At 43.8% G+C, this 25224-nt stretch overlaps 1 protein-coding gene across 2 annotated transcripts in view; it reads left to right on the top strand.

Moving 5' to 3' along the window:
* LOC144821393 (sodium-dependent phosphate transport protein 2B-like) overlaps positions 1 to 25224 on the top strand; it is a 60805-nt gene that overhangs the window by 15340 nt on the left and 20241 nt on the right. For both annotated transcript variants that reach the window (XM_078678374.1, XM_078678373.1), the window contains exons 4-7: positions 3763 to 3891; positions 4261 to 4401; positions 11516 to 11627; positions 13435 to 13630. In XM_078678374.1, coding sequence (XP_078534500.1) covers positions 3763 to 3891; positions 4261 to 4401; positions 11516 to 11627; positions 13435 to 13630 — 578 coding nt within the window. The remainder of the gene's footprint in view (positions 1 to 3762; positions 3892 to 4260; positions 4402 to 11515; positions 11628 to 13434; positions 13631 to 25224) is intronic.

Here is a 25224-nt window from a genome sequence, read left to right as displayed (position 1 = left end):
CTGAGAGCTGGAAGCACGCCGAACTCAGCGCTCTACTAAAGAAACCAACAGCGGACCCCACCGAACTCAAGAATTACCGCCCCATCTCGCTCCTCCCGTTCCCAGCCAAAGTCATCGAGAAGACCGTCAACAAGCAGCTGACCGCCTTCCTCGAGACGAACGGATCCCTCGACCCCTCACAGTCTGGCTTCCGAGCCAACCACAGCACCGAGACCGCCCTCATCGCTGCCACCGATGACATCCGGGCCCTGCTGTACAAAGGTGAAACAGCGGCCCTCATCCTCCTAGACCTCTCCCCGGCGTTCGACACTGTCTGCCACCGCACCCTAGTGCAACGCCTCAGCAACAACGGAATCCAGGAGAAGGCACTGGAGTGGATCATCTCCTTCCTCGCTGGAAGGACACAGAGAGTCCGCCTACCACCGTTCAGATCTGCAGCCACGGAGGTCATCTGCGGCGTTCCTCAGGGCTCCTCGCTCAGCCCCACCCTCTTCAACGTCTACATGAGCCCCCTTGCGGCCATCGCACGCCAACACAACCTCAACATCATCTCCTACGCCGACGACACCCAGCTGATCCTCTCCCTGACCAACGACCCCGCCACCGCCAGAACCAACCTCCACGAAGGGATGAAAGACGTAGCCGAGTGGATGACGACCAGCCGCCTGAAACTGAACTCAGACAAGACGGAAGTCCTCATCCTGGGTTCCTCGCCCTCTGCCTGGGACGACTCCTGGTGGCCCCCCGCCCTGGGCACCGCACCCAAACCGACAGACCACGCACGCAACCTGGGCTTCATCCTGGACTCCTCCCTCTCCATGACCAGACAAGTCAACGCCGTCTCCGCGTCCTGTTTCAACATCCTGCGCATGCTACGGAAGATCTTCCGGTGGATCCCCACCGAGACCAGGAAGACGGTCACCCAGGCCCTCGTCACCAGCCGACTGGACTACAGCAACGCCCTCTATGCCGGAACCACCGCCAAGCTCCAGAAGAGACTCCAGCGGATCCAGAACGCCTCAGCCAGACTCATCCTCGACATCCCCCGACGCAGCCACATCTCCGGACATCTGAGAGACCTGCACTGGCTCCCCGTCAACAAGAGAATCACCTTCCGTCTCCTCACCCACGCACACAAAGCCCTACACGACCAAGGCCCGAGCTACCTCAACAACCGCCTCAACTTCTACGCTCCCAAACGCCACCTCCGATCGACCAACCACGCCCTCGCCGCCGTCCCCCGCATCCGAAGAGCGAGAACAGGAGGAAGGTCCTTCTCCTACCTGGCCGCCAAGACCTGGAACACCCTCCCCCACGATCTTCGCCTGACCCAAGACCACCTCTCCTTCAGGAAGAAGCTCAAGACCTGGCTGTTCGAGCAGTAGCGGTACCCCCCCCCCCCCCAAGCGCCTTGGTACCCTCCGGGTGAGTAGTGCGCTCTATAAATGCCTTGATTGATTGATTGATTGCTATAATAAAGGCTCTCCTGATTTCTGATGTGGCCTGCGTGCTCCATGAAAGACTCTTCAGGGCACTTCAGGGTAGTAGGGTGTGCCGGTGCACATGACATCAATGGAGTGAAAGTGGTATCCCTATAGTCCAGGGTCCACAAAAAGACTAAGAGATTCCAAAGGACTACATTTAAAAAAAGTTATTTCTAAACAAAGAGGATTTGTCGGAACACTTTAATATGCACAAGACACATGATGCGAAGGGGTCATTCAAAGAAGATAGGCACTAAATAAAAGTGCACAGAAGTCAAAGCTGCGATATGTTCAATCATGAATTAGATATGGCACAAGGAACAAGTTATGTAGTACAACATACAAAAGGACCGTGTCGCACATCATAACAAGCATAATAATTTGAAACAATACAAAGCATATCCGCGAGTTGCAGTATTGCCCAAAAATGCGCTCCACAACATGAATTGTATACAGAGAAATGATTGAAGGAAGAGAAATATCAAAATATTTAGGATAGACAACAGGGATGATATAAGAGAAACAGCAGGTGCTCGTTTGTTCAGACTGAATGTGTTACAAAAGTAAAGTCAGACACAGGAGTATTTGTATCAAGGAATGAAAACATTGAAGACAGAGTGATTGTATATGAAGCCACAAAGCCTAATTATATGCAATGGAGTGGCATTCCTCGATAGTATTAAGACCATCCATAATGCTGTTAGATTTTAAGATCCACAACACTCAACTTTGTTCAACAGGCTTTGCAGCTCTCTCCTTCACAGTTTGTTTTTTGACTTCTTAATTGACCTGCCATCTGACGTCATTTTCAGTATGGTTTTTGTCAGCAAAATGGTCAGCCAGGGATGTAGATATCACCTTGCTCTTAACTGTGCTGTCTGGACCTAATCGTCTTCAATGTCTGCAGGTCCGGAATGGCTACTGGGCGTTTTGGCATGCTGCCGAGCTGGGGGCTGATTTCGTTGATGGGGACCTGCATGTGCTGAACAAAATTCATTTTGCTTTGTTTATTTCGAAGCACATACAGGTCTCCATCAACGAAATTATCCCCCACCGCAGTGACATCAGCCCCAGCTCAGCAGCCTGCCAAAACGTTCGGTTACCAGTCCGAGCCTGAATATCTGGCCAATGCAAATGACATTGCAAGGGCACCAAACTGCATAGATAACCCTACTATGGTTACACTTTGTTGTTGTTACAAAACGTTATTAGTGCTGATGGCATTTCGACCCTGTATCATTTGAGAGTCATAATCAGGACTATCAAAGGATACAGGGTCGAAATGCCGTTGAAGACCATGCCAATGTGAACATAATCATTATGAACATTTTGCACCCCAGTACGGGAGAATTGCTCTGGCCGCCATTATTTAATATTGCTTAATTATCAGATATCTTTTACACACTTGTACACATTATTATTCCACTTACAAACTTTGCTGTTTATGTGAAAAAAGCATAGCATCCTATATTGGATTCGTTTGGAAATCAGTAGCCTTTGACATGTCTCCAAAACCATGTAGATGTTTCTTAAGGTATAAATATATACATATATGAATATATATATATTTATATACACACACATATAAATTAGATTTTTTATATACTGAGGATTTATTATATACAATAAAAAAAGACATTTTTACACCATACAGGATCCAGTGTACCGACCCAATGTAGCACATGGATAGGCGCTGTAGGTGGGGTAAACAGCGTTTACAACAATACTTTTTCTCCACGGGGAATCACAACCTTTACTCCGCAAGTCAGAACAACGACTTGCGGGGGGGGGGGGGGACGTATTGGATTTAAAATCCAACAACTTCCCTAGTGTCCGCACAGACTGGAGTTGGGATAGTAAATTATACTATTCCAACTTCCAGCGCCCCCCCCCCCTCCGCAAGTCGTTGTTACGACTTGCGGAGTAATGGTATGCGGAATCACAACGCGGTCGTGATAACGACTGCGTTGTGATTCCCCGCGGAGAAAAAGAATGCGGGATTTCAACATATATTCGTAGGTGGGCTAACAAAGCAAGCACTGACGTAGTAGAATGTACTATACTATTGAGGACTAAGCTACCACTGGTATAATAGCAAGTTAAGCCATGTAGGCAGATATTGTGAATTGCTCCGTTGCGAATACGTGATTCTTGCACGGGGGGACATTCTGGAGTATGACCATGATATCTTCTTGTTAGACACCCATGCATACAAATGTCTACAGTGTACACTTGCGGAATAAGTGAAATAACACATAGCTATGGGCTTGTTTTTCAGAGCTGGACACCAAAGGGAAAGTGTTTTCAGTGCTGAAAGGAATCGGGAAGTTCATGGTCCTGCTAGGACTGCTCTACATGTTTGTCTGCTCCCTGGATGTCCTGAGCTCAGCCTTCCAGCTGGTAGGAGGTATGTGGTGATTTTGCAACACACAATTAAGGTTAACCAATACAATTTCATCAAAATGAAGTCAAAATGAATCAGACAACATGTCTATTTTCAACCCCGCAACCACCTTGAAGAGACCTACGGTAGTAGTTTTGTAGATACATTTATCAGTGATTTAAACCATATACCACTACTATCAGTAATCTCTTTACACACCACCAGTGGACCCTTTTATAGCACTGCCCTATGAACCCATGTGCATTTTGTGGTAACACGTACAAAGTCTACCGACTGTGTACTTCCTTGTTCATTTTTGAAAAAGAAAAGGATGTCTCTGTTACCAAGGTTTGATGAAGGTGGCGTTCAAACATGGTGGTTGTGTCTCTGTAGGGAAAGCAGCAGGAGAGATTTTCAAGAACTCGGTGTTGTCCAATCCGGTCGCTGGTCTGGTGATCGGGGTTCTGGTGACGGTCCTGGTACAAAGCTCCAGCACGTCTTCGTCTATCATCGTCAGCATGGTGTCATCTAGCTGTAAGTAGACGATACACGATCTCCTGTGTATGCCTGTGCTTAAGTGACCTGTCCATTGTTGTTCCAGTTCATTATGAACAAAACATAACTTTATTAGTGTCAACCTGTAGTACAGCTCCTCCTGTACTAGTGCACATTTCTCCTTGTGTGCCAGTGCAGACACCCATATTACCTAGGTTTGTGGTGGATAGGTTTGTGTCTGTGGTGCAGCGATACACCACATTTCAGTAGTTGCATAACCTTAGATTGGGTGGCAAATTGGGAACCATTAAGTGCACAATAAACTAATCATTAGAAAATCCTGAGGATATGTAACACATTCCAATGACCTTTGTTCTTTGGCTGTTACACAGACATGAAAGTGTCACTCACTTTGCCCTATCTTGAGACGTTCTGTTTAGTAACACTTTAATATCCGATGACTTTGTAATGACATGAATACACTGTATGATAAATCATAAATATCAGATCCTTTAGTTGGTAATATTATAAGCCACTTGAAAAGATGTCATGCCTTAAAAACGAATAGGTCGCAGTGATTGTCTCATTCTCTGGAAAATGGAAAATTGAATGAACCTGAAATACATGCAGGGCCTTCAGAGTAAAGGGTCAAGTGTAACGCTGCTCATGTGTCTGAAACAGGATTCTGCAAAGGTTTTTTTCACTTGAGCACTTCGCGTAGTAACTGATTTTTTGCCTGACGATAGTTGGCAGAAAATCCTGCCTTTCATACTTTTTCCCTCCTCACAATTTTCGCCACAATTTAGCAATATTTTCTCTTGAATGCTAGCGGGGACTGGTGGTGTTTTTACAGAATTTCTTTTAAAAGGGACCAATTTTAACGGTAAATACGATAGTTTTAACACCGCACCTTGGAGAACATTTGTGGCTTTTTAGCTAGTCATGAAGGCCATTATTTACGGGATTTGACGCAGGGAAGAGCAGCAAGTCATCTTGCGGCACTGCCCTACACCAAATTAAAAGGGAAGGAATGCACTGTATTTAACCAATATGGTGCATTGCTGTCCTTTCCCCCTACGCTGGCGCCGTTTCGGCAGCCTAACGCCAACGCAGGCACCCCTGCACCATGATGGAGGGCTGCCTGTGTTGTTGGCAAGAGTGCTTTTGCGCAGGAAAAGGAACCTTCCTGCACAAAAACAATCCTAAGAGGCTTTTTTCTATTTCTATGTGTGCTGCAGAATACAGCACACGTAGAAAGAGGAAACAAGCATTTACGATGCAATAGGTCTCGCAATTGCAGGTTTTGAGCTATTGGCATTGTAAATGGCAATGCCTTTTATAATATTAAAAAACATTGTCATTTACAATACCAATAGTTAAAACTTTTGCAAAAGCGATACCTATTGTATTGCAGAGTGCGGTGTCCCTGAAGCTCGCTCCGGGAGCAAAATAAAAGTTTATTTAAAAAAAATTGAAACTCAGTGGGGTGTTCCAAAAGCAGATGCAGCGCTTAGCATGCAAGTAAAAAAAAAAAGTTGAAACTGAGCGAGGTGTCCCTAAAGCGGGCGCCGTGCTCAGCATGCAAGTTAGAGAGCCATAGCGCACTATAAGAAGAGTGGCCGCTTTTGTCCTGTGTGGTCACGCTGCAAATACAAAAAGCAGCCGTCGGTGTACACATCAGTGTCAATAAAAAAAATTGTGCTCACCGACTTATAATGCAGACCATGTAACAAGCCAAGTAAAAGGTCCAGTAGTTATGGGAGTTAACAAATGCAGACAAGGCAGTACCAAGGAGGAACTAACTAGCCTATTTACAAATCAGAACCCAGCATTTACGAAGGAGAATGACACAGGCCAATGACAAATATCGGCGGAGAGTGGGCGGGCTTCCAGTGAATACTCCAATACAGCATGCCTTGCACGGCCAGCAGTATATACGCGCTGCCGCTAGGCTCAACCTAAAACCGAGAACAAATAAAGATATTTCTCCTCGTTACTCCCCCCGCAGGAGGTTTAAGGATTTGGCACTTTCCAAGGTTTACATGAGCTTGTAAATCTGGCGCAGTGTCAAAATCCATGGGTGTTGCATGGAAACACCCACCACAATGCTCATGGAACGCCTCCCGAGTGCAGAGTAAGGCGACACAGCGATTTGCGTTGCCTTGCAATTCTCCATATCCATGAGACCATCCAAAGCCACGCATAGTGCCTTTGCGTGGCCTCATAGATATGATTGAGTAATCTCTGCAAAAAGTAACTGTCCTGCATCACAGGGAGCTCGTATAAGCCTCAAAGAATTCAAGGTGTGCGCTAGGAACTCTCCAGCAGTCATAGACATAGTCCACTGAGCACAATTTAAACCTGCAAAATGTCCATTCAATAGATAATTGTACATGCACAAACGTGAGGCAAATGTGCCTCCGCACAGCACTTTACTTTTCTCTGTGAAGAAAACCAGTTCCCAACTGCAAAAAACCGATAATGTTTCTTCACTTTCCCACATTAAAAGTGCACTTACTTCTGCCTTTAACAGGAGCAACTTGTGTATGTTTCCAGACAAGAAACCTACCTACACGAGGTAGGTTAAGTCTTATAAAATAGCAAGTTTGTAGTGGTTCACCTCCTTTTGAAGGGTTCATCACATGGAATTACCCACAATCACGACACAAAAGCTAGACTTGCAAATACAGCTATTCAGGAACAGTGGCTGACCATGAACATTCGTCTGTGCGCATTCCAAAAGTAAAAGTTCACCATTCCTGGTGCTATGAATCAGCAAAAGGTATTTATTATAGCCTTATAGCCCGCCGTAGCGGGCTATACCGGCTATTAAAGGCCAGCTGAATTGTTAAAGGCCCGAGCCGAAGGCGAGGGACTTTAACGAAACAGCGGGACTTTAATAGCCGGTATAGCCCTGCTACGAAGGGCTATAAGGCTATTAGAACATTCTGCCACTAGAGGGCAGAATGTTCTAACAAATTAAACAAAGGGTTCTCGAAGCTGGAGGGGATATAAATCCCCTCGAGCTTCGGGAAGCCTTTGAAGAACATTAGAATGTTGCTCTGCGGGCCTTTACCGGCCCGTAGAAGCAGGGAGCACTCCATTGTCTGCAATGGAGCTCCCAACATTCCAATGTTCTAATATCAGTTAAGTGTGATTTTCACATGATTAAGTTAAAATTCAGTGCATAACTGCATGGTGAGTCGAGTTAAGGGTAAATTCCTAGAGTAATATTGAAATACAGTAATAATTTGACATCTGGATCCACACTGGATTTCAGGAGGATTTAGAAGTGGGAGCAAAAAATGCAGTAAGTCGTTTACTGTCTTTTATTTCATTACACTCCTCTAAATTAAAAGCTGTTAGCAACAGAACGAGAAACATTCAGCAATACCAGGGTAACCTCGCTTACCTGTGAACAGTGGCGGCTCGCACAGGTAAGCCTGGTGTGGCAGTGAGGCGGGGTGGGGGCCGGGCCAGGTGGGTGGGAATGGTGAAATTCGAAATATGACGGTATAGTGAAAAGTAAATAAATAAAACCACTTACCTTATGCATGCTGCTTTGCCGACTTGGTGATGTGGCAAGCGTCAGGTAAGTGGCTTTATTTATGAATTTATTTTTCACTATCCCGTCATATGTCGCCATATTTAGGACTTTGACCTGAGAATGGGGTGCCCATTGGGAAAGAGTGGAAAAGTGGTTTTGGAAGGAGGAAAAGGGGGAGAAAACGAATGCTAAGTGGAAAAATAGCAGAAGAAAACAATGCTGTGAAGTCAATTTGGCACTATATTGGGCTGCTCACAATCAGAAATAGTGAAAATGGATTATAACTCCATCATATCTTGAGACTCTACAATGATAATGCATTTATGTATATAGCTATACTGGGTATTTAATAGCTAAGTCATAGGTAAATAGTCAAGTAGGTTGCGTAGGAAGCAAAAAACGGATTTCAAGTTAAACTTGTGGTGAAAAACTACGCCAAATCATGTTTGCAGTCCATAAATTGAGTTTGTGTGTCATGTTGTTTTTTTAAGTACCATACCAAATAACTGTTAGTAGCTAGTTTGCCATGAAACACTTTGCAGACCAAATATAATATGAAATTACCATCCCGAGAAAACGTGTAGTTTCATTGGACTTCACAAACATTGTGTGCTTTGAAACAATGCAGTTTAGGGTGGGTGTGATGATATCTTCACTCAGTATTTCCAGGCTATCAGGTTTTCTTTGCACGGGCTAGATTGGCTCAGCAAAGCTTCAAGCTGACATGAGTCAACATTTGATCAAGGTCCATGATGGGCTCAGCGAGCATCGCTCACTGCCAGCACTGTTTAACCTTTGCTGACCCTTGACTGATAGTTATTGACCTGAGCACGCACAGCTATCAGGCCTCAACTCAAGGCAGGGAGTAGCCAACCAACTCACCTACTGGTGGCAACCAAGCGACGAATCCGGGCATCCCAGGGGCGAAGTTCTCCTTTGGTCCCTCGTTTCTTATGCCACTACAACGGGCACAGCCTGCAAATATAACAATAACAGACACTTCCTTGTGGTGCCACTTCGTACCGGAGGATGCATTCGGCACAGTGTTACTCGTGTGTTGATTGTACTCCCTGCATTCTCCATGGAGTATTGTGGATGTCTGTGCTGTTTTAAGGCAGCAAAAGCACTTTGGGGCATATTACCAAGGAGGCGATATGAAATTATCGCTGCTTTTGCAGCCGGTTTCGTCCGAAAAGCGGCGATAATTTCATCGCCTTATCAGTAAAGACACGCTATTGCGTGTTTTGCTGATTTAGCGAGCCTTTCAACAACGCCCAGCTTTGCATCTCTAACGAGATGCAAAGTGGGCGTTCCAGAGCAAAATAATAGGAGAAATGTCACTAAACGACATTTCTCCTATTATCAAGCTGCACGCTAACAAGCGGAGCGTTAGGAAAAGTAGCGCTAACCGCAGTTAACGCTACTTTCCTAACACCTGCTTGTGACCTGACATAGCCATGTAATCCAATGGGAGGTGGATTACATGGCTAAGATCACACTGTCCTATCAACAAGGTGATCGCCATTTTCAATGTAATATCGCTGGAAAACCAACGATATTCCATTGAAAACGGCGATAATCCCCGCTATCGCTGGGATTTTTATCTCCATGGTGTTAAGCGTTGTTAATACAACGCTAACATGGAGATTATCGCCAGCAATAACCGGCGATAGATTTTCTCATGCTAACAGCAGTCAGGGATAATTATCACTGCCGCTTGTTAATATTCCCCAATGTTCTCATTTTTCTGTATCGCAGTTTAGCGCTGATTTACAAAGAAATCAGCATTTGAGTGCAAAACACAAGGGGGGAGATTTACTAAGATTTTATGCAGTGTTTGCATCACAAAAAAGAAGCAAATTTGAACAAAATCTTTTTATTCCAATTTCTTACCAAATAATGAGACAGTAATGCAAAGCAGCGCTATACTTTGTATTACTTAGCGCCAATGCTGCGTACTGTGGGTGGAGCAACCAAACCAAATTTAATAAATAAAGTAGAAAGGGTTTAGCGTCAGGAAAGTGCTCCCTTTTAAAGTAGGCGCAAGGAAGGAGAAATGCTTTCATTTGTCCTTCCTTTTCCGACTTTGTACGTGTGCCTCACTGTACAGCACACGTACAAAGAGGGAACATGGTTAAAGTCAGTCTAGGCATAGTATTTTGTACTGGAATGGTGTCCTTCCAGTACAAATCCTATGCTAGACTCACAGACACACCCATACACTGTGGCGCAAAGGTGTCTCCGTGGTGCTCGGTAGCTGATTTCACCACAGTTGCTAGGGAGTGGGAAGGAGAGTGCCATATTTCAGTAAATTTTGCACTCTCCTGGCCTCTCATTTTCACGCAGTGCAGCATTTGCGGCTGCTGCACTGCGCTGCATCAAAAAGTGGCAAATCTGCCCCACTGAGTGCAAAATGCAAAAGATTCACAAGGATGTGATATCTGCATTTGCTCTATATTTTGCGTCATGCAAAATGCTCTTGAAAATCACTGTAAACCATACAAAAACTGAAAATGTAGCCAAAACACACGGCCACAAATACTTGACAAAGCACATGGTCATTGTCAAGTAAATGTTTAATTCAATCCTGCGCTCACAAAATTGCACTCAGTAGGGAAAAAAGTTATTTTTCTCATCTTAACCCATAGATTTTCACATATAGAATTGCTACTGTGGTAAAGTGTTGTAACCACTTTGCTCATTTTTGTGGAACAGTAAGTTCCCCATGGGATCTGCTACTTTTTATGAGTATATCACATTTCCACCGCATTTCTTTGGCGCCTCACTTGCAACCTGTCTGCTGTAGTTTACTCTGCATGTATGTATTTCGCATATATAAAGAATACTTCATGTACTCGCAGAGTAATTTATGCAGTTTCAGCTATCAGTTTTCTTATTGTGAAACAGGAGCATTTTGAGAAGAGGTACAGAAGGTATTTGAGCTTCTCTTTTTCAAAACCTTAAATCCACTTCTGTTTCTCAAAGTATTTACAGTGAGTTCTGTCTTACTCTACACCCAGGTGTGACTTATTCCTGAATATCCAGGAGTAAGGCATGCTTATGAAGCAAATGTTTAGTGATTTACAAAGCTTTTTCTATGACTCAGCATGTCTTACTACTAGAAGTACAGGAGTATGTCACGTCTATATTTGGAGTTAGAGAGAAAGTCTCAAAGAAAAAGATTTGCGAATTGGCAACTCCACCCTAGCAGAAGGGTAAGGAAGACTTTGAAGTGGGAGAATTGTTGTGTCATTAATTGAACTGATAAAACCAGGTTTGGGCATCCAATTGTGCATTGAAACTAAGATACTCATGAACATGTTTGCTGGGGTTCTTCTATTAAGAATAAAGTTGCTTCCACTGTAGGGGTGGTGGCCAACTCATCAGAGGTAAATTACTGTCTGGTTTTCATTATCTCCACAATGTGCAAGTATGAGAAGAAACCCCATAAAATGAATTGTAAATGAGATCTGTTGGTTGTCCTTGTAGCCTGTCTGGATGTCACACTTGGTAGGGTCTTCATTGAACCTGAAAGCCCTGAACCTACGGATATGAATGGAGCTGTGTCCTATTCTCCTCTAATGATAGCCTTTTCTTTGCTCACAGTGCTGACGGTCAGAGCTGCCATCCCAATAATAATGGGGGCGAACATTGGGACCTCGGTCACCAACACAATAGTGGCTCTCATGCAGTCCGGTGACAGGAATGAATTTAGAAGGTACAGTACTCCTCCCAAATTGGCCATTTCCGCTGTCTGAAGTAGACTGACATGCTCAAAAAATTACAAATGTAAGAATTGGTAAAGCCTGTCCAATAAGAAACAGCACTTTATAAAGAGATTGAGCTAACATTTCCACCATAGGCAACATCTGAATCACTACAGAACCGGCTCTGTTTTTCATTGAAGTCCATGTGGCTTAAGCCTCACATCGGTAGTAGTACAACCAACTTTGACGCTGTTCAGTTGTTACATTTTATGGGGCCTATTTCCAAGCCCATTGCACCCCCGATGCGTCACATTTTTGGTCGCACTGGTGGCGTAGTGTGCCTGCCCATATTTACATGGCCATGTAAAGCCACCCTGCGTGGCTTTTCATGGCCTTGTAAATATGGTCCCCTTTCACGCATTACTCTGCGTGAAAGGGGCATTCCATGGGTGTTGATGTGGGTGTTCCTATGCAACATCCATGGAACCTGACGCATTCTCAAATTTACAAGGTTGTGTAAACCTTGGAATGCATCAGATTCATATGCTTCCCTAGGTGAGGCATAAGGGACACACATCGAGGAGAAATAGCTTTATGTCTCCTAATTTTTCCTTTTTCTATGTGTGCTTCATTTAGCAGCAAACATAGAAAGAGGATAACACTTCTTGTGATTGTTTTTGTACAGGAAGGTATGCATTCCTGCACAAAAGCAATCACTCCTACAAAACAGACATCCTTGCACCATGGCATAAGGGTGCCTGCGTTGGCACATGGCAGACAGTGCTTAATTCGTAAAATATTAAGTGCCAGGGCTGTGACCAGGAGGCCACTGCAACTTGCACCACCCATCGCCCCTGTCATCGCTGCCAAAACAACTACTAACCATCTCTCTTGCATGTACATGCGACAGTTCAGATAATTCCAGGTCCCGAAAGCTAAAGGAATGGCTGGGGAGGAAAGTATTAGTAATTTTTTTATGTATATTGTTTTCCTAAACATCTGTTACACTGCTCATCTTTAAATTACATGAGCAGCGCCACCTTGTGCTAGACTGCCCTAAATATGGTGTTGACAATTAGGTGCTGGTGGCGAGCACAGGAAACCAGTTAAGCGCTGGTACTCAGCACCGGAAAGCTCCGGCTCAAATTAAGCGCTGAATTGGCAGGAAATTGTGTGCCAGTGCAGGGAAAAAGGACAGGAATGTGCCGTATCTTGTAGATACATCAATTCCTGCCCTTTTCTTTTGTTGCACAGCAGTGTACCAGGAAGGCTTGCTGCGCTGGCTTGAGTCAAAATATTGTAAATGAGGACCTGAGTTTTGGTCATTCTGAGAGTATGAATGCAGAACAAGAGGTATGTAAACACTCCTTGTGGTGCACAAGTCATGAAGAAAACAAGTCATATTAAGAACTTGTCTTTATCATAGTGTCTAATACTATAGTTTTGCCTCTTCTACGTATGGTAAGAAACATATGGCATTATTATCCAGTTTAATAATAGTGTATGTAGGCTTCTACACGCTGGTGCCCACCACAGCAAGGCTTATAAGTAAGCAATATCAATGAATAATGAACGGCATCCCACCCACCATAGGTCTGACGTTTTAAAAGGTTTGGTGCTTTGGATGAACTTTCAATAACCCGTAAATCACTTGTAAATCAGGGGGATTATGTGTTTAGTGGTGCGTGCCTGCCCAGGCCCAGTGCCTGGTAAAGACAAGCCTACTCTGATTGTTAAATGACACATGATGTTCACTTTTCTGATCCCCCTTGCATATGCGGTTTGATTTTCATGGAGCTGTTTGTGCTTTGCCTGCAGGGCCTTTGCTGGTGCCACTGTGCATGACTTCTTCAACTGGCTCTCTGTGCTCATCCTGCTCCCTCTTGAAGTCGCCAGCGGCTACCTTTACCTCCTCACTGACCTAATTGTGAAAACCTTCAACATTCAAAGTGGCCAAGATGCTCCTGACCTCCTGAATGTCATCACAGACCCTTTAACAGACCTCATTGTTCAGGTAGGGCACACCACCACATCAGAGCGGTACTGTGCAATTCTCTTCTTCAGGTGAAATTAGTAATTCTTTTTCAATGCTGAAAATGTATCTTTCCCAAGTTCAGCTGTAGTGTCATGGTAATGTTGAATCTGAAGAAGCAGTTCTGCTCAGTCTCTCCATGGTCTAACCAATAAAGAGCATGTGCGATTTGTTACGCAACTAATTAAGTGCCACATTTATTAATATTTCAAGCTATACGGCAAGACAACGTGCTGTGCTGGCTGACAGACAGAGGGCAGGAAAGCGTCAACTTTACCAGTACATTGCACTTTCTTGCTTTCTGCCTGCTCACAATCTGCTGCCTAGCGCCAGCACAGGCACCCTTGTGCCATGGGGCAAGTGTGGCTGCATTGCAGACAGTATCGTTTTTGTGCAGGAAGAGACACCTTACTGCACAAAAACAATTCTTAGGGGGCTATTAAGATGGCGGGCAGGCTTTGCCCGCCCGCCACCCTATCGGGAAATGGGACTGCCCACCTCAAGGGCGGGGGTCCCGAAATGTGCATTAGGATGCGCCCGCCACAGTAGCGGGCACAATCCTCATTTTAACATTGTGGCGGGCGGTGCTCACCGCCCGCCACAATCTTAAAACCAAATGCACACATTTGCATACACGAAGCGGCAGGCACCCCGCGGTGCCTGCTGCTTGGTGTATGCAAATGCGGGGGGTACCACAGGTACCCCCCTTTGCACCAAACACCTCGGCCATCACCAGAGGGGCCCGCAGAGGGCACCCAAACCAAAGACCGCCTGCCTTTCCCTGGCGGCATTGCCACCACGGAAAGGCTTGCCAAAATGCCCATTGTAATATGGCTGGCGGTGTCTAACAGACACCGCCACCATATTAAACATTTTCCGCCCGGCCGCAAGGCGACCGGGGCGGAAAAAAGGCGGGCGGTGTTTTTCACCGCCGCGGTCCCCCCCGCCATCCTAATATGCGGGGGGGAATTGGGCAATGGATGTCGGGCGGATTGCCTCCGCCAGGCCGGCGGTGGCTACCGCCAGCATGGCGGAGGCAATCCGCCCGACATCATAATGGGCCCCTTAGTCTTATTTTCCTCTTTCTAAGTTTAGCACACCTAGAAAGAGGAAATAAGAAGAAATAAAGATATTTCTCCTTGTTGCGCATTTCTCAGGTTTACCGGTCTTGGTAAGTCTGGGAATGCACCAAAATTCATCGAAGGATGCAGGGAAACACCCACTCTCCACCCATGGAATGGCTTCCCAGGGCAGAGTAACCCAAGGCAGCAACTTACGCTGCCTTGCGTTTGCAACTTAAGCTGCCTTGCGTTACTCTAGATTTATCGAGCAATGCAGGGCCATGCAAGTAAGCCTTCTGTTGCTTAGTAAATCTGACTTAAATATTCAGTTGCCCTGGTGATACCATGTGTGACGCAAAGGCAATGCAATACAATGATAAATCTGTCCATTAGCCTCTTTGGGTCGAGACTACCAGACAGCACAAACTGGTTGTGAAAGATCTTTTGTGGGCTTACTGAAAACGTACAAGGGTTTAGAGCATGCCCATTGCTTACCACTGGTTGGCCTTGTTGTCACACTGATACACTTTTTAATTTGATGGCTTTCCTTGCCCATCTTGCGTTTGGCTCTCCCCTAGAGTATACCCTCTTTACCGTCCTCTTGACTGGCTGACTTGTGTCCTTCCCCTGCTCACTTTTTGTGAACTACTTTATAGGTCTTGCTTGCACAGAGCGCGCATTCGCTGTCACTTGGTAACAATCTACTGTTTGTAAAAACAAATAGTCTAAAAAGGGGCTTTCAGCCCACCCATTACTCCAATTGGTTGACTGTATGGCCACTTTCATTTCCTTGCTTTTGAGCAGTCAGTGTGAGCAGACTTCACTTCCTCTTTGTGTGCACCCCCATTAGTGGAGCTTGGACCAAGCACGGAGTAATGTATTTATTGGTGTCCTTCCGCCTCTCGCGCTCGGATGGAGGCACTTTTTTATTACTACTCAGCTGTTTTGCTTGCTGCCTCATTGCTCCCACTCACTTTCTCCTGCACTGTTGTTTATTCTTTTTCTTTGAATCATTCTATGAGAGAGCATGTGATTGAGGGCTGCTGTCTGCTTCGGTGCAACCCACACCTGTATTACTTTCCCTTCCCTCCTCTCCACATTCCTCCTCCTTCTTGTCCCTCCCTTTTTTAGGTTTTTTTGTTTGCAGTTTTGTATAGCGCAAATTCAATTTGATGGTGTAGAATCTGTTTACAAGGGCACTGGCAACATTACAAAAGGTCACATTCATTTTATTGAATCTTTCTGGATGAAGGCTATGTCCAGTTGCTTTTCACAGATAACCGTGTAAATATATAATGTGACACTAGAGTGCTCTGAAGTTTATACAGACCGACCATCAATCATGTATTATTTTCCTTGACTGTTCAGCTATTGGTGGGGGACCTCATTCCTTATTGCAAAGTTGCAGGTCGAACATTTGGATGGAGAAATATTAGGGTCTAGGAAGCATACCATACCTTGTCTACGCTTGGTTGAACAGCTTTCAGCTGTCCAGATGAGTAAATTATCCTCATATGTGTCAGCGATACAGGGGTTCTAGCCCTTGGTTCCAGCCAGGCAGAGATGGGCGCAGAGGGGCGTGTCTTCGGCATGCCTGTGGCGCACCCTGCTGGGGTCTTGCTTTTGTATGCAGCCAGGAGAGCAACCTACCAAAATGGCGGCCTTAGTTGCTAATGTGGAGTAAAGTGCAGTGCAATACTTTCGAGTAATACATTTTTTTTTAAACAAACTCATCTCAGTCCCCCAGCACCCGAACACAGTTGAACACCGTTCCCAATACTAGCTTAAAACTTTAAAATGATGCTCTAAGCCCCCCAGCACCTCAGCACAGTAAACAGATTTTATTTTCAGGTGAAGTGTGTCCGCGCCGTGGCCTCTCTTTTCCATTTATTTTATTTATTTATTTATTTTAAAAGTTTTATATAGCGCGGACAAGATCTTTGCAGATATCAGAGCGCTTTACATAGAGGGGTACATGAGGGGGCATAGTCATACAAATAAATCAAATCAAATAAATCAATAGATCAAATAGTACAAATAGGTGACTGCAACGCCAATCATGTGAATGACGGATGCGAGTCATCATGTGAGTGACGGATGAATCATGCGGACGGGAGAATAAATAGAGACCGTACCAAAATGGTGGCTCTAGTTGTCAATGTGGATTAAAGTGCAGTGCAATACGTCTGACTAATAACATTTTAAAAAACAAATTGATTTCAGCCCCACATCACCAGAACACAGTTAAACACATTTCCAGTAACAGTTTAAAACTTTAAAATGGCGCTCTCAGCGCTTCAGCACCAGAACACAGTAAACCGAAAATTTACAAAGATTCATTCATGCATGTGGACATTTTAAAGTTCTCTCCAGTTTTCTGGGCCAAACAGATGGGCCCTATTGTACATATGCCATTTGATAACAGCTGTGCAACTGATTTCGGGCAAGGTTCTTATAGTCACCCACTGCAGAAACAAGCATTGACAAAGCCAAATGGTCGTGCCTTCTGGGTTGCCAGTGCTTTTTGCCAATCCCAGTCAACAGTGATAAAAGGAAAAAAAAACATAGATACGGCTGATGTTGAACAGCTTTAGCAAAAAAACAAAAAGGAAAGCATTGGGAAGCCAAAAGGCTGTGCAGCATGGCTAAATGCTAAAAAGATTAAAAAAACGCTGCCCACACCACAGGGGTATTTTTCTTTACTTTCAATCACACTGCACAGCAGCGGCACTGCTGTAAAACATGACTTATAAACATCGTCAAAGCCAAAAATTATAGCAATTTGGCTTGGTATTTTTTTTGCCATATTGTCCAACAGTGCAGCTGTTGTGCAACATGGTTCAAAGTTAAAAGAAAAATACATTGGCAGTGTTCACCTCATCAACATGTTTATTTACTTTTTTTTCCATGACTGTACAACATGACTTAAAAAACACATTGACAAAGCCAATAGATCTTGCATAGATAACACTTTTGGCTTTGCCAATGCTTGTTGCTTTTCTATTCGGCACTCCATCATAGTGCATGCTTTTTTTTCCAGCTTTCTCCCTCTTCTGATCCCCCATCCCCTAAAATACCTGCCTCTGTGCTCTATTTGTTCTCTCTTGCGGCTGCCCGCTCTCTCTCCTTTGTACATCCCCGCTGCATGCCCCATCCCATGTTCCCTGTTGCTGTCGTCCTCATGTGCTTCTCTCCCGCCTCCTGAGTTGCTGCCTACTTTATGTGCTTCTGCCAGTGCCCCTTTGTTGCTCTCGCCCTGGTGCCCCTTGTCACTTCTCATTGCTTTCCTTCACCCCAATTTGGGATGCCAGGGAGCAAATTAGTACGAGTCAGCAAAAAAGTTGGGCTGCCCAGGGCACAGGATGGCTTGCAACACAAATGTTTATAAGCAAGATGACGAAAGTACGGTAATTAAGGGGCATTTTACCAAGAATAAGCGATAATTATCGCTAAGCTTGGTTAGAGGCAATAATTTTATCGCTGTGCTTCGCCTATTTTTATCGTTTAGAAACCTTGCAATTATCAAGGTTTATCTCCTAAGCGATGAAAATCGGCCGAAATGCATGAATATGGCTGTAAAGTCAGCGATATTCATGCATTACCGAGCAAATGCCCTTAGCCATGTTATCCACCTACCATTGGATAACATGGCTAAGAACTGCTCTGGGCAGGCGTTAGCTTCTGGAGATAATCGAGCTTAGCGCGATTATTTCCAAAAGTAGGTAATGGGAGATAGCGATGTTAGCAACTGTTTCCAGTTGCTAATATCTTGGCACGCCCACTTTGCATGTCATTAGCGATAAATATCACTGACATGCAAAGTGGGCCCCAAGATGATCGCTATCTCCAACTAGCTGTCGCAGCGACAGCTAGGTAATAGGGAGATAAAATTATCGCCGCATTAGCGGGAAAAATCCCGCAACAGCGGCGATAAGGCCCGTGGTAATATGCCCCTAAGTTATTCCTGTTTTCGGAGAAACACTCTGCAATCAGTGCCTAATTTGAGCCGGTGTTTGCAGGTTGGGCCCACCGACACTCAGTTTGAGGGTTCACACTTATTTAGCCTTAGCAGACTAAGGCTAAGTGAGAGAAAAACACAAAAGTGGGAAAGTAGGAGGAAAAGAAAAATGGAAAGAACACTGCCACATGGAGAAAGCAGGCATGAAAAAGAACCTACACAAGTGAAATAAAGAGGTGAGCACTCTGGTGGGGCCATTAAAAGACAATGAGGTGGAATCAAGATTTAGCAACCTTGGTATTTGAGAACTCCATGAGCTTCTTTGCAAAACTTTGAGCACCAACACTTACTATTTTACAAATTAAGCACTGCCTAGAATGGCCAGGGATTGTGTTTGTACCATATTTACGAGCCGGTGTGTGACATGTTTGTACCATGCAACACGGTACATATGCAACGCAAACCTTAAGTGAGATTTATAAAGCCACGCAAGGCCACTCTACATGTCCCCCGTGGCTTCATAAATCTGGAGTAAAGCAACGCAAATCGCTGCGCTGTCTTACTCAGTGCAAGGGAGGCGTTCCATGGGTGCTGCATGGGTGTTCCCACGCGACTCCCATGGTTTTTGACGCATTGAGATATTTACCTGGTAAATCTGGGAATGTGCTAAAAAGATATGCCTTCCCAGGAGAGGCATAAAAAGGAGAAATATCTTTATTTCTCCTCATTACTTCCACTTTCGACGTGTTCTGCATTCTGCCGCACAAATAGAAAGAGGAATATGCATCACAGGACTGTTTTATGCAGGAAAGTGTCCCTTCCCGAACAAAAACAATCCTGCGTTCAATGCAGGCACCCTAGCCTGCGTGGGCGCTAGGCTGCCTAAAGGGCACCAGCACCGGGAAAAAGGCAGGAATGTGGCTTATTTTTTAAATATGGCCCATTCCTGCCCTTTCTCTGTCACACCATGCAACTAGTTCATAAACCTACCCTTACGTCTTCAATGGGAGCTTGCAACAGGGCTGCTTGTAATAAACAAGCAATGAATAGCACAATAGGCAGCTGGTACCAGCAGACATTCTCCTTGAACTTTGCATCTATTACTCGTGAGCTCTAAAGCCACTTACCGACCCGTGGTAAGTAGCTCTGCCTCTAGTCTGGAATGTGGGACACTGCAAAGCAAACAACTTTCCTTCTGTAAACAGCAGGGTAGATGTTCGACCGCTCTTTCATCTTTTACCATATAGACACAGTTTAGAGGGGGTGTCAACGATTACACCAGGGTGAGCCCAACCACATAAAGCCCGCCCAGCCACGCCCCAGGCAACCTATAAAAAAATCCATAAAAACAGATACTTGCTTCAAGCTGACAGAGTGCACTTTGAAATAACACTTGTAGGCTTTGGAGAAAGTCCTTGATCTATGGAACAGAACTGAATATATACGTTTTAGTTACATATTTTTAGTATGATATAAAATAGAACAAGGTAAAATATACAGCAATAGTCAATTCAAAATATGCTTTGTTCGATTTTTAAGAATACAAAAATCATAAAAGCCACAGTTTAAAAGTACAGTAGTATCCTATACATAAAAATCTACATTTCAGATCGTCGTTCTATTTAGGAAATAGTTTAGTCCATATACAATTTCATTATATAATTCATCAAACGTCCCTAAAAAATAAATACAAACAGCATTGATTTCCTTTTAACTAGCAGCAGATAATACCACTTTTCATTTTATACTATGAGTTAATTCATTCCTTCGTTTTAATAAACTGTTTAGAAAACCAGCCATTAGTAGAATACTATACTCATCATTTAGTTGCAATAAAGACACGTAAGCTGGACGGTATTGCTGCCATCCGCCTTGTCGCAAATAGTATTTTAACCATTTTGCACGTTCATGCCTATAAAATTTACAGAACAGTACAGCATGTATGGTAGTTTGCTGGGAAACATTATCGCAAGGGCAAGTGACCAGTTCTCTAGACCAATCATTTTTATTTGGAAAGGTTACGAACCGACGGAAGGATTCGAATCTGAACCTAGTTAATAGATATCTGTCGAACCCATTTGAACAACAACATAAATATGGTTGGATCCTATAACTGGTTAGCATCATCTGGTGTTGTAACACCGATTTTTTGCCCAGTTTCCCAGTTAATCTTATCTCCTCAAGATGGCTCATAGATAATGACTTCAATGCCTTCCTGGGTATTGCACAAATAAGCTTCGGATCTTCATAAAATTCAGGTTTATTAAGGTCATTTAAAAACTTTCTTATATAGTTTAGCCATGGGATGTTCCTAGACTGGTCCAAACTCATTATGTCCCTAATAATTTCTCTGTTTAGGCTCAAAGCCTCTGAGGTCCAGACTCTGTGCCATAGGAGAAGTGGCTGCATTTTAATAAGGTCGGCAATATGCTCGATCCCCAGTTCTGCATGGCAGTTAAAGACAGACGTGCTTTGTGGGACCGCAAGAATATATCTTAAGAATGAATTTTTGATTATTTGGACTGCCGCCACATTATTAAAACCCCAAATGCCCGCCCCATACATGGCAATACTCCTACATTTTGCTATGTAAATTTTCAGCAATATGTCGGGCGATCTTTTGCCCAATTTATGTGCAAAATTCATGAGCGCTGCTATAGATCTTTTGAATAGGAGTACCCTACTTCTGATTGCCGGAACCCAGGAGCCTGTTCCCTCAAGATCAACGCCTAAATAAGAAAATACTTTTGTGGAATCGATATTCTCATTTCCCACAACTAGATTCTTAGTTTTACAGCAGCCCCTGCCACATTCCATAAGGAATGTTTTTTTAGCATTGAGTTTTAGGCCCATGCATGACATAAACTCAATGTATGTGGTGAGTGCTTGCTGAATTCTTATTTTTGTTCTGGCCATTAGGACCGCATCATCCGCGTAGAGAAGGGAGACAATCTGCTTGTTCTTATATCTTGGGCAATCTACAATGCTTGACTTTAATTCTTCCTCCAAGGAGTTGGTATATATGGAGAAGAGAAAATGGGCCAAGACGCAGCCCTGCCTGACTCCCTTCTCCACGCGGAAAGATTTAGTGCACTCCCCCTTTAGGCCAAACCTTACTTTAGCTGTTACACCTGTATATAGTTGTTTTAAGAACTGCGCTATTGCTGGGTCGACTTGTTATTCCTCCAGGGTACGCCATAATTTCTCGTGTTCTACACAGTCGAATGCAGCCGTGAGGTCTGCGAAGACTACGTACAACCGGCCCTTCTTTGCTTGGGTATATTTCCCCTGAAGAAGAATAAAATTTAACACCTGCTCGATAGTGCCCATCCCCTCCCTGAACCCATATTGGACTTGACTCAAAATATTCTTTTCATCGGCCCATTATTGGAGTTTATTTAAAATCACCCTGCCTGCCACCTTCATTAAAGAGATCCAATAACAAGATCGGTCTATAACTTGAAGGACTTTCCCGGTCCCCTTTTTTATAAATAGGGACAATTATAGATTCGGACCCAGGAATGTAAAAAACCCTCTGTGCAACAGGCCTCTAAAACATGTGTAAGAAGTGGTGCCCAAAGATCTACAGTAGATTTAAATAAATCGATTGGGATCCCGTCAGGGCCCGGGGCCTTGTTGCCTTTACTTAGGTTTATTCCGAACTTCACCTCCTTCAAAGTGATCTCCATCTTGTTTAGCAGGTGCGTATTACTGGGTTCTTCCGTCACTTCTGATTCTTTTTCTGATGTTTCACCATGCTTCTCATACTTATAGACCTTAGTGAAGAAGTCTATCCACTGGCTCTCATCAATTACAATTTCTATCCTTGCACTGTGATTGTTTGCAAGAAAAGGTGCATTTACGGCCTTCCAGAACAGGCACGTATCTCTGGATCTAGCAGCCTGATACAAATTTTCCCATGCCTGCACCTTGATTTCCTTTTTTCGGTTTTTCCTTGCACAGTTATAGGCCTTTCTGCATACTCTGACTTCTTCCCTATCTCTAGTTAATGAACTTGGTGCCGCTTTAAGTAATTTATATGTTTTTGTGCACTGTCGATCGAACCACCCCTCACTTTTCGATTGGCTCTTATTGTCCGGTGTGGTCATTACCTCCTGAACAATTTGAGTAATCTGTAAAAAAGCATTTAAGACATCACCATTTGGTGTGTCCTCTTCTAGACATTTTAAAATAAGTGATTGGGCCTTTGTTATTATGTTTATATTAGTGAGCTCCGGGTTATTTGCCCTCCATCTGACTCTAAAACCATTTTGACGGGACAATTCTAGATCTTGCACAAGCCAAGCGTTCTATTGTCGACCCTGTGCTATAACTAGTTAGCACTAAGTCCACACTAAGGGGCAAATGATCACTTAGTCCAACCGGGTGGATCTTAAAACTTTTGACCAAGCTGACATATCGTACTGGCATAATAATAAAATCAATCACCGTTCTAAAGTCCCTACCTATATATGTGGGACTAACATTTTTTGATGATGCACATGTAGAATTAATAAAATCAAGGTCTAGTCTTGCCATTATCTCATTGAGTATCTCTCCCTTGGCCGTGTGCACAAAATGTTCCATGGTGCCCATACCATCATTAGAGTTCTTTCCGGGGATACAAGAGTTCAAACCACAAATACCAACATTGAAGTCCCCCCCACCCCAAATTATAATTGCATCCTTTGCTGATTTATTCATGGAAACTGATAGATCCTCACTCAAACTTAATAGGACACACTTATAATTCTCACTATCAATATTGTTATAGAAGTTCATAATTATCATTTTAGTTTGGGTTGACATAGTTATGAACACTAGTTGATAATATGGGGTAGCTTTTACCATGTTAATACACTTTACCCCTATCATATTTGTCACGTAAATACATATGCCTCCCTTATTTCTCCCATGTGAGGACTGTACTGCAGGTACGTGGAAGGTTTTGTATCCGTCCAGATGTTGTTCTTCTATTGTCCATGTCTCTTGTAGACATAGGATATCAAACCTTCTTACAAAATCTACCCACACATAATTTGTGATTTTTGAATTAATACCACTTATGTTCCAAGAAAGAACTTTTATTATCCCCATATTTTGTGAGGACATTTTTCCAGGTGATCCTTCTGAATTAGATGTCCCTCCTTCGACATACAGATCTCCATCTGCTAAATTTTTGCTAATAGCTAATTTTGCAGAGTGAGGGTCTGTTCTACTGCAAGCTTCCTCGTAGTTTGTGACGGGGTTAGTGAGATTTGGTATGTCGAAGACCCGGACTACCTTTTGTTCACCAATTTCTTGCAGGGGGAAGGAGTTTTGTGTACTAGGAACTTTTTTCCCTTCCTCATATATTACAATTTTATTATACTCATTACTCTCTAAGTCCCCGCATTTTGTACTATTGTAGATCTCCTCAGAATGGTTTGTAAGTCAATCTACATCTTCTAAAAACTGTAGTGAGTTGAACCTGTTATTTATTGGGACGTTATAGATCTGGTTATCCCCTTGCATAAAAGATCCCTGTCGATAATTACCAAAATCTGGAGTTCTTCCAACTAAGAAGGTTAACCTTCCAGTACAAAACGTATGCTTGACTCAGGTAGACACCCCTGCACTATTCTGCAAAGGAGTCTCCGTGGCTCACAGCAGCTAATTTCAGCACCAGTGCTAGGGAGAGGGGAAGAGAGTATGCTTTCCTGTTCTCTCCTTCTCGCAAAGCGCAGCGTAGCATTTGCAGTGGCTGCACCATCCTGCGTGAAAAATTGGTAATTCTAGTCCTAGTATCTCTGGGTCCAAGCAGTTATCCCTCCATTCAGGAAAAAAAACCTATAATAAGCTGACAGTAATGTGGAGCTACCCATTGGTAACATAGATTCTGGGCCCTAGTATCTATGCACCAAAGCCTGGCCAGCTCATAATGAGGACCTTAAGGGGCATGTGCAAGGTTATTGTTTTTGATGCTTCTTTGCCATCCATCTGTCTGTCATATAAGGACACAAAAGATGGACATTGCAAAGAGTTATACTCACAAAAAATTGCTTGAGAAAGGATCCAGCTTGTTCACAATGTGGAGAGTGTTTGTGATTGCAGTCCCCTAACTTGTGGATATGTAAGGGCATATTTATCTTGGAGTATGTAAAGTAATACTCCTGTAGTGCTTTTTTAGGGCCAAATACATAGCTTTATGGATTGGCCCAAACTGGGAAATATTTAGGGCACAAAGTGAAAATCTGGTGCCCTTTTTGCACTTTTATTAATAGCTAGATTGATGTTTTGGGGGTGATTCCCAAAGGCATCAGTGCACATAAAAAAGTACTCTTCGGTACTGCTATTTCTTATCATAAATGCTTTGCTGACTCTGCCCTTCAATAACATGGCAGACAGATAACTGGGAGACCTTGATCTACCCAGCCTTAGAGGTAATAATACAGAACTATTCTTGGTAGGATCCTCCAAGAAATCAAAATAACACTCAATCTAACATCTGAAGAGATTTTTAACCTTACTATGGGGCTTATTTGTGAGGCCCTGCATCACTTATACACCACATAATG

Source organism: Lissotriton helveticus, chromosome 2_2, assembly GCF_964261635.1.
Source record: "Lissotriton helveticus chromosome 2_2, aLisHel1.1, whole genome shotgun sequence".
Taxonomy (NCBI): domain Eukaryota; kingdom Metazoa; phylum Chordata; class Amphibia; order Caudata; family Salamandridae; genus Lissotriton; species Lissotriton helveticus.
This window is presented reverse-complemented; position numbering and strand designations above follow the sequence as displayed.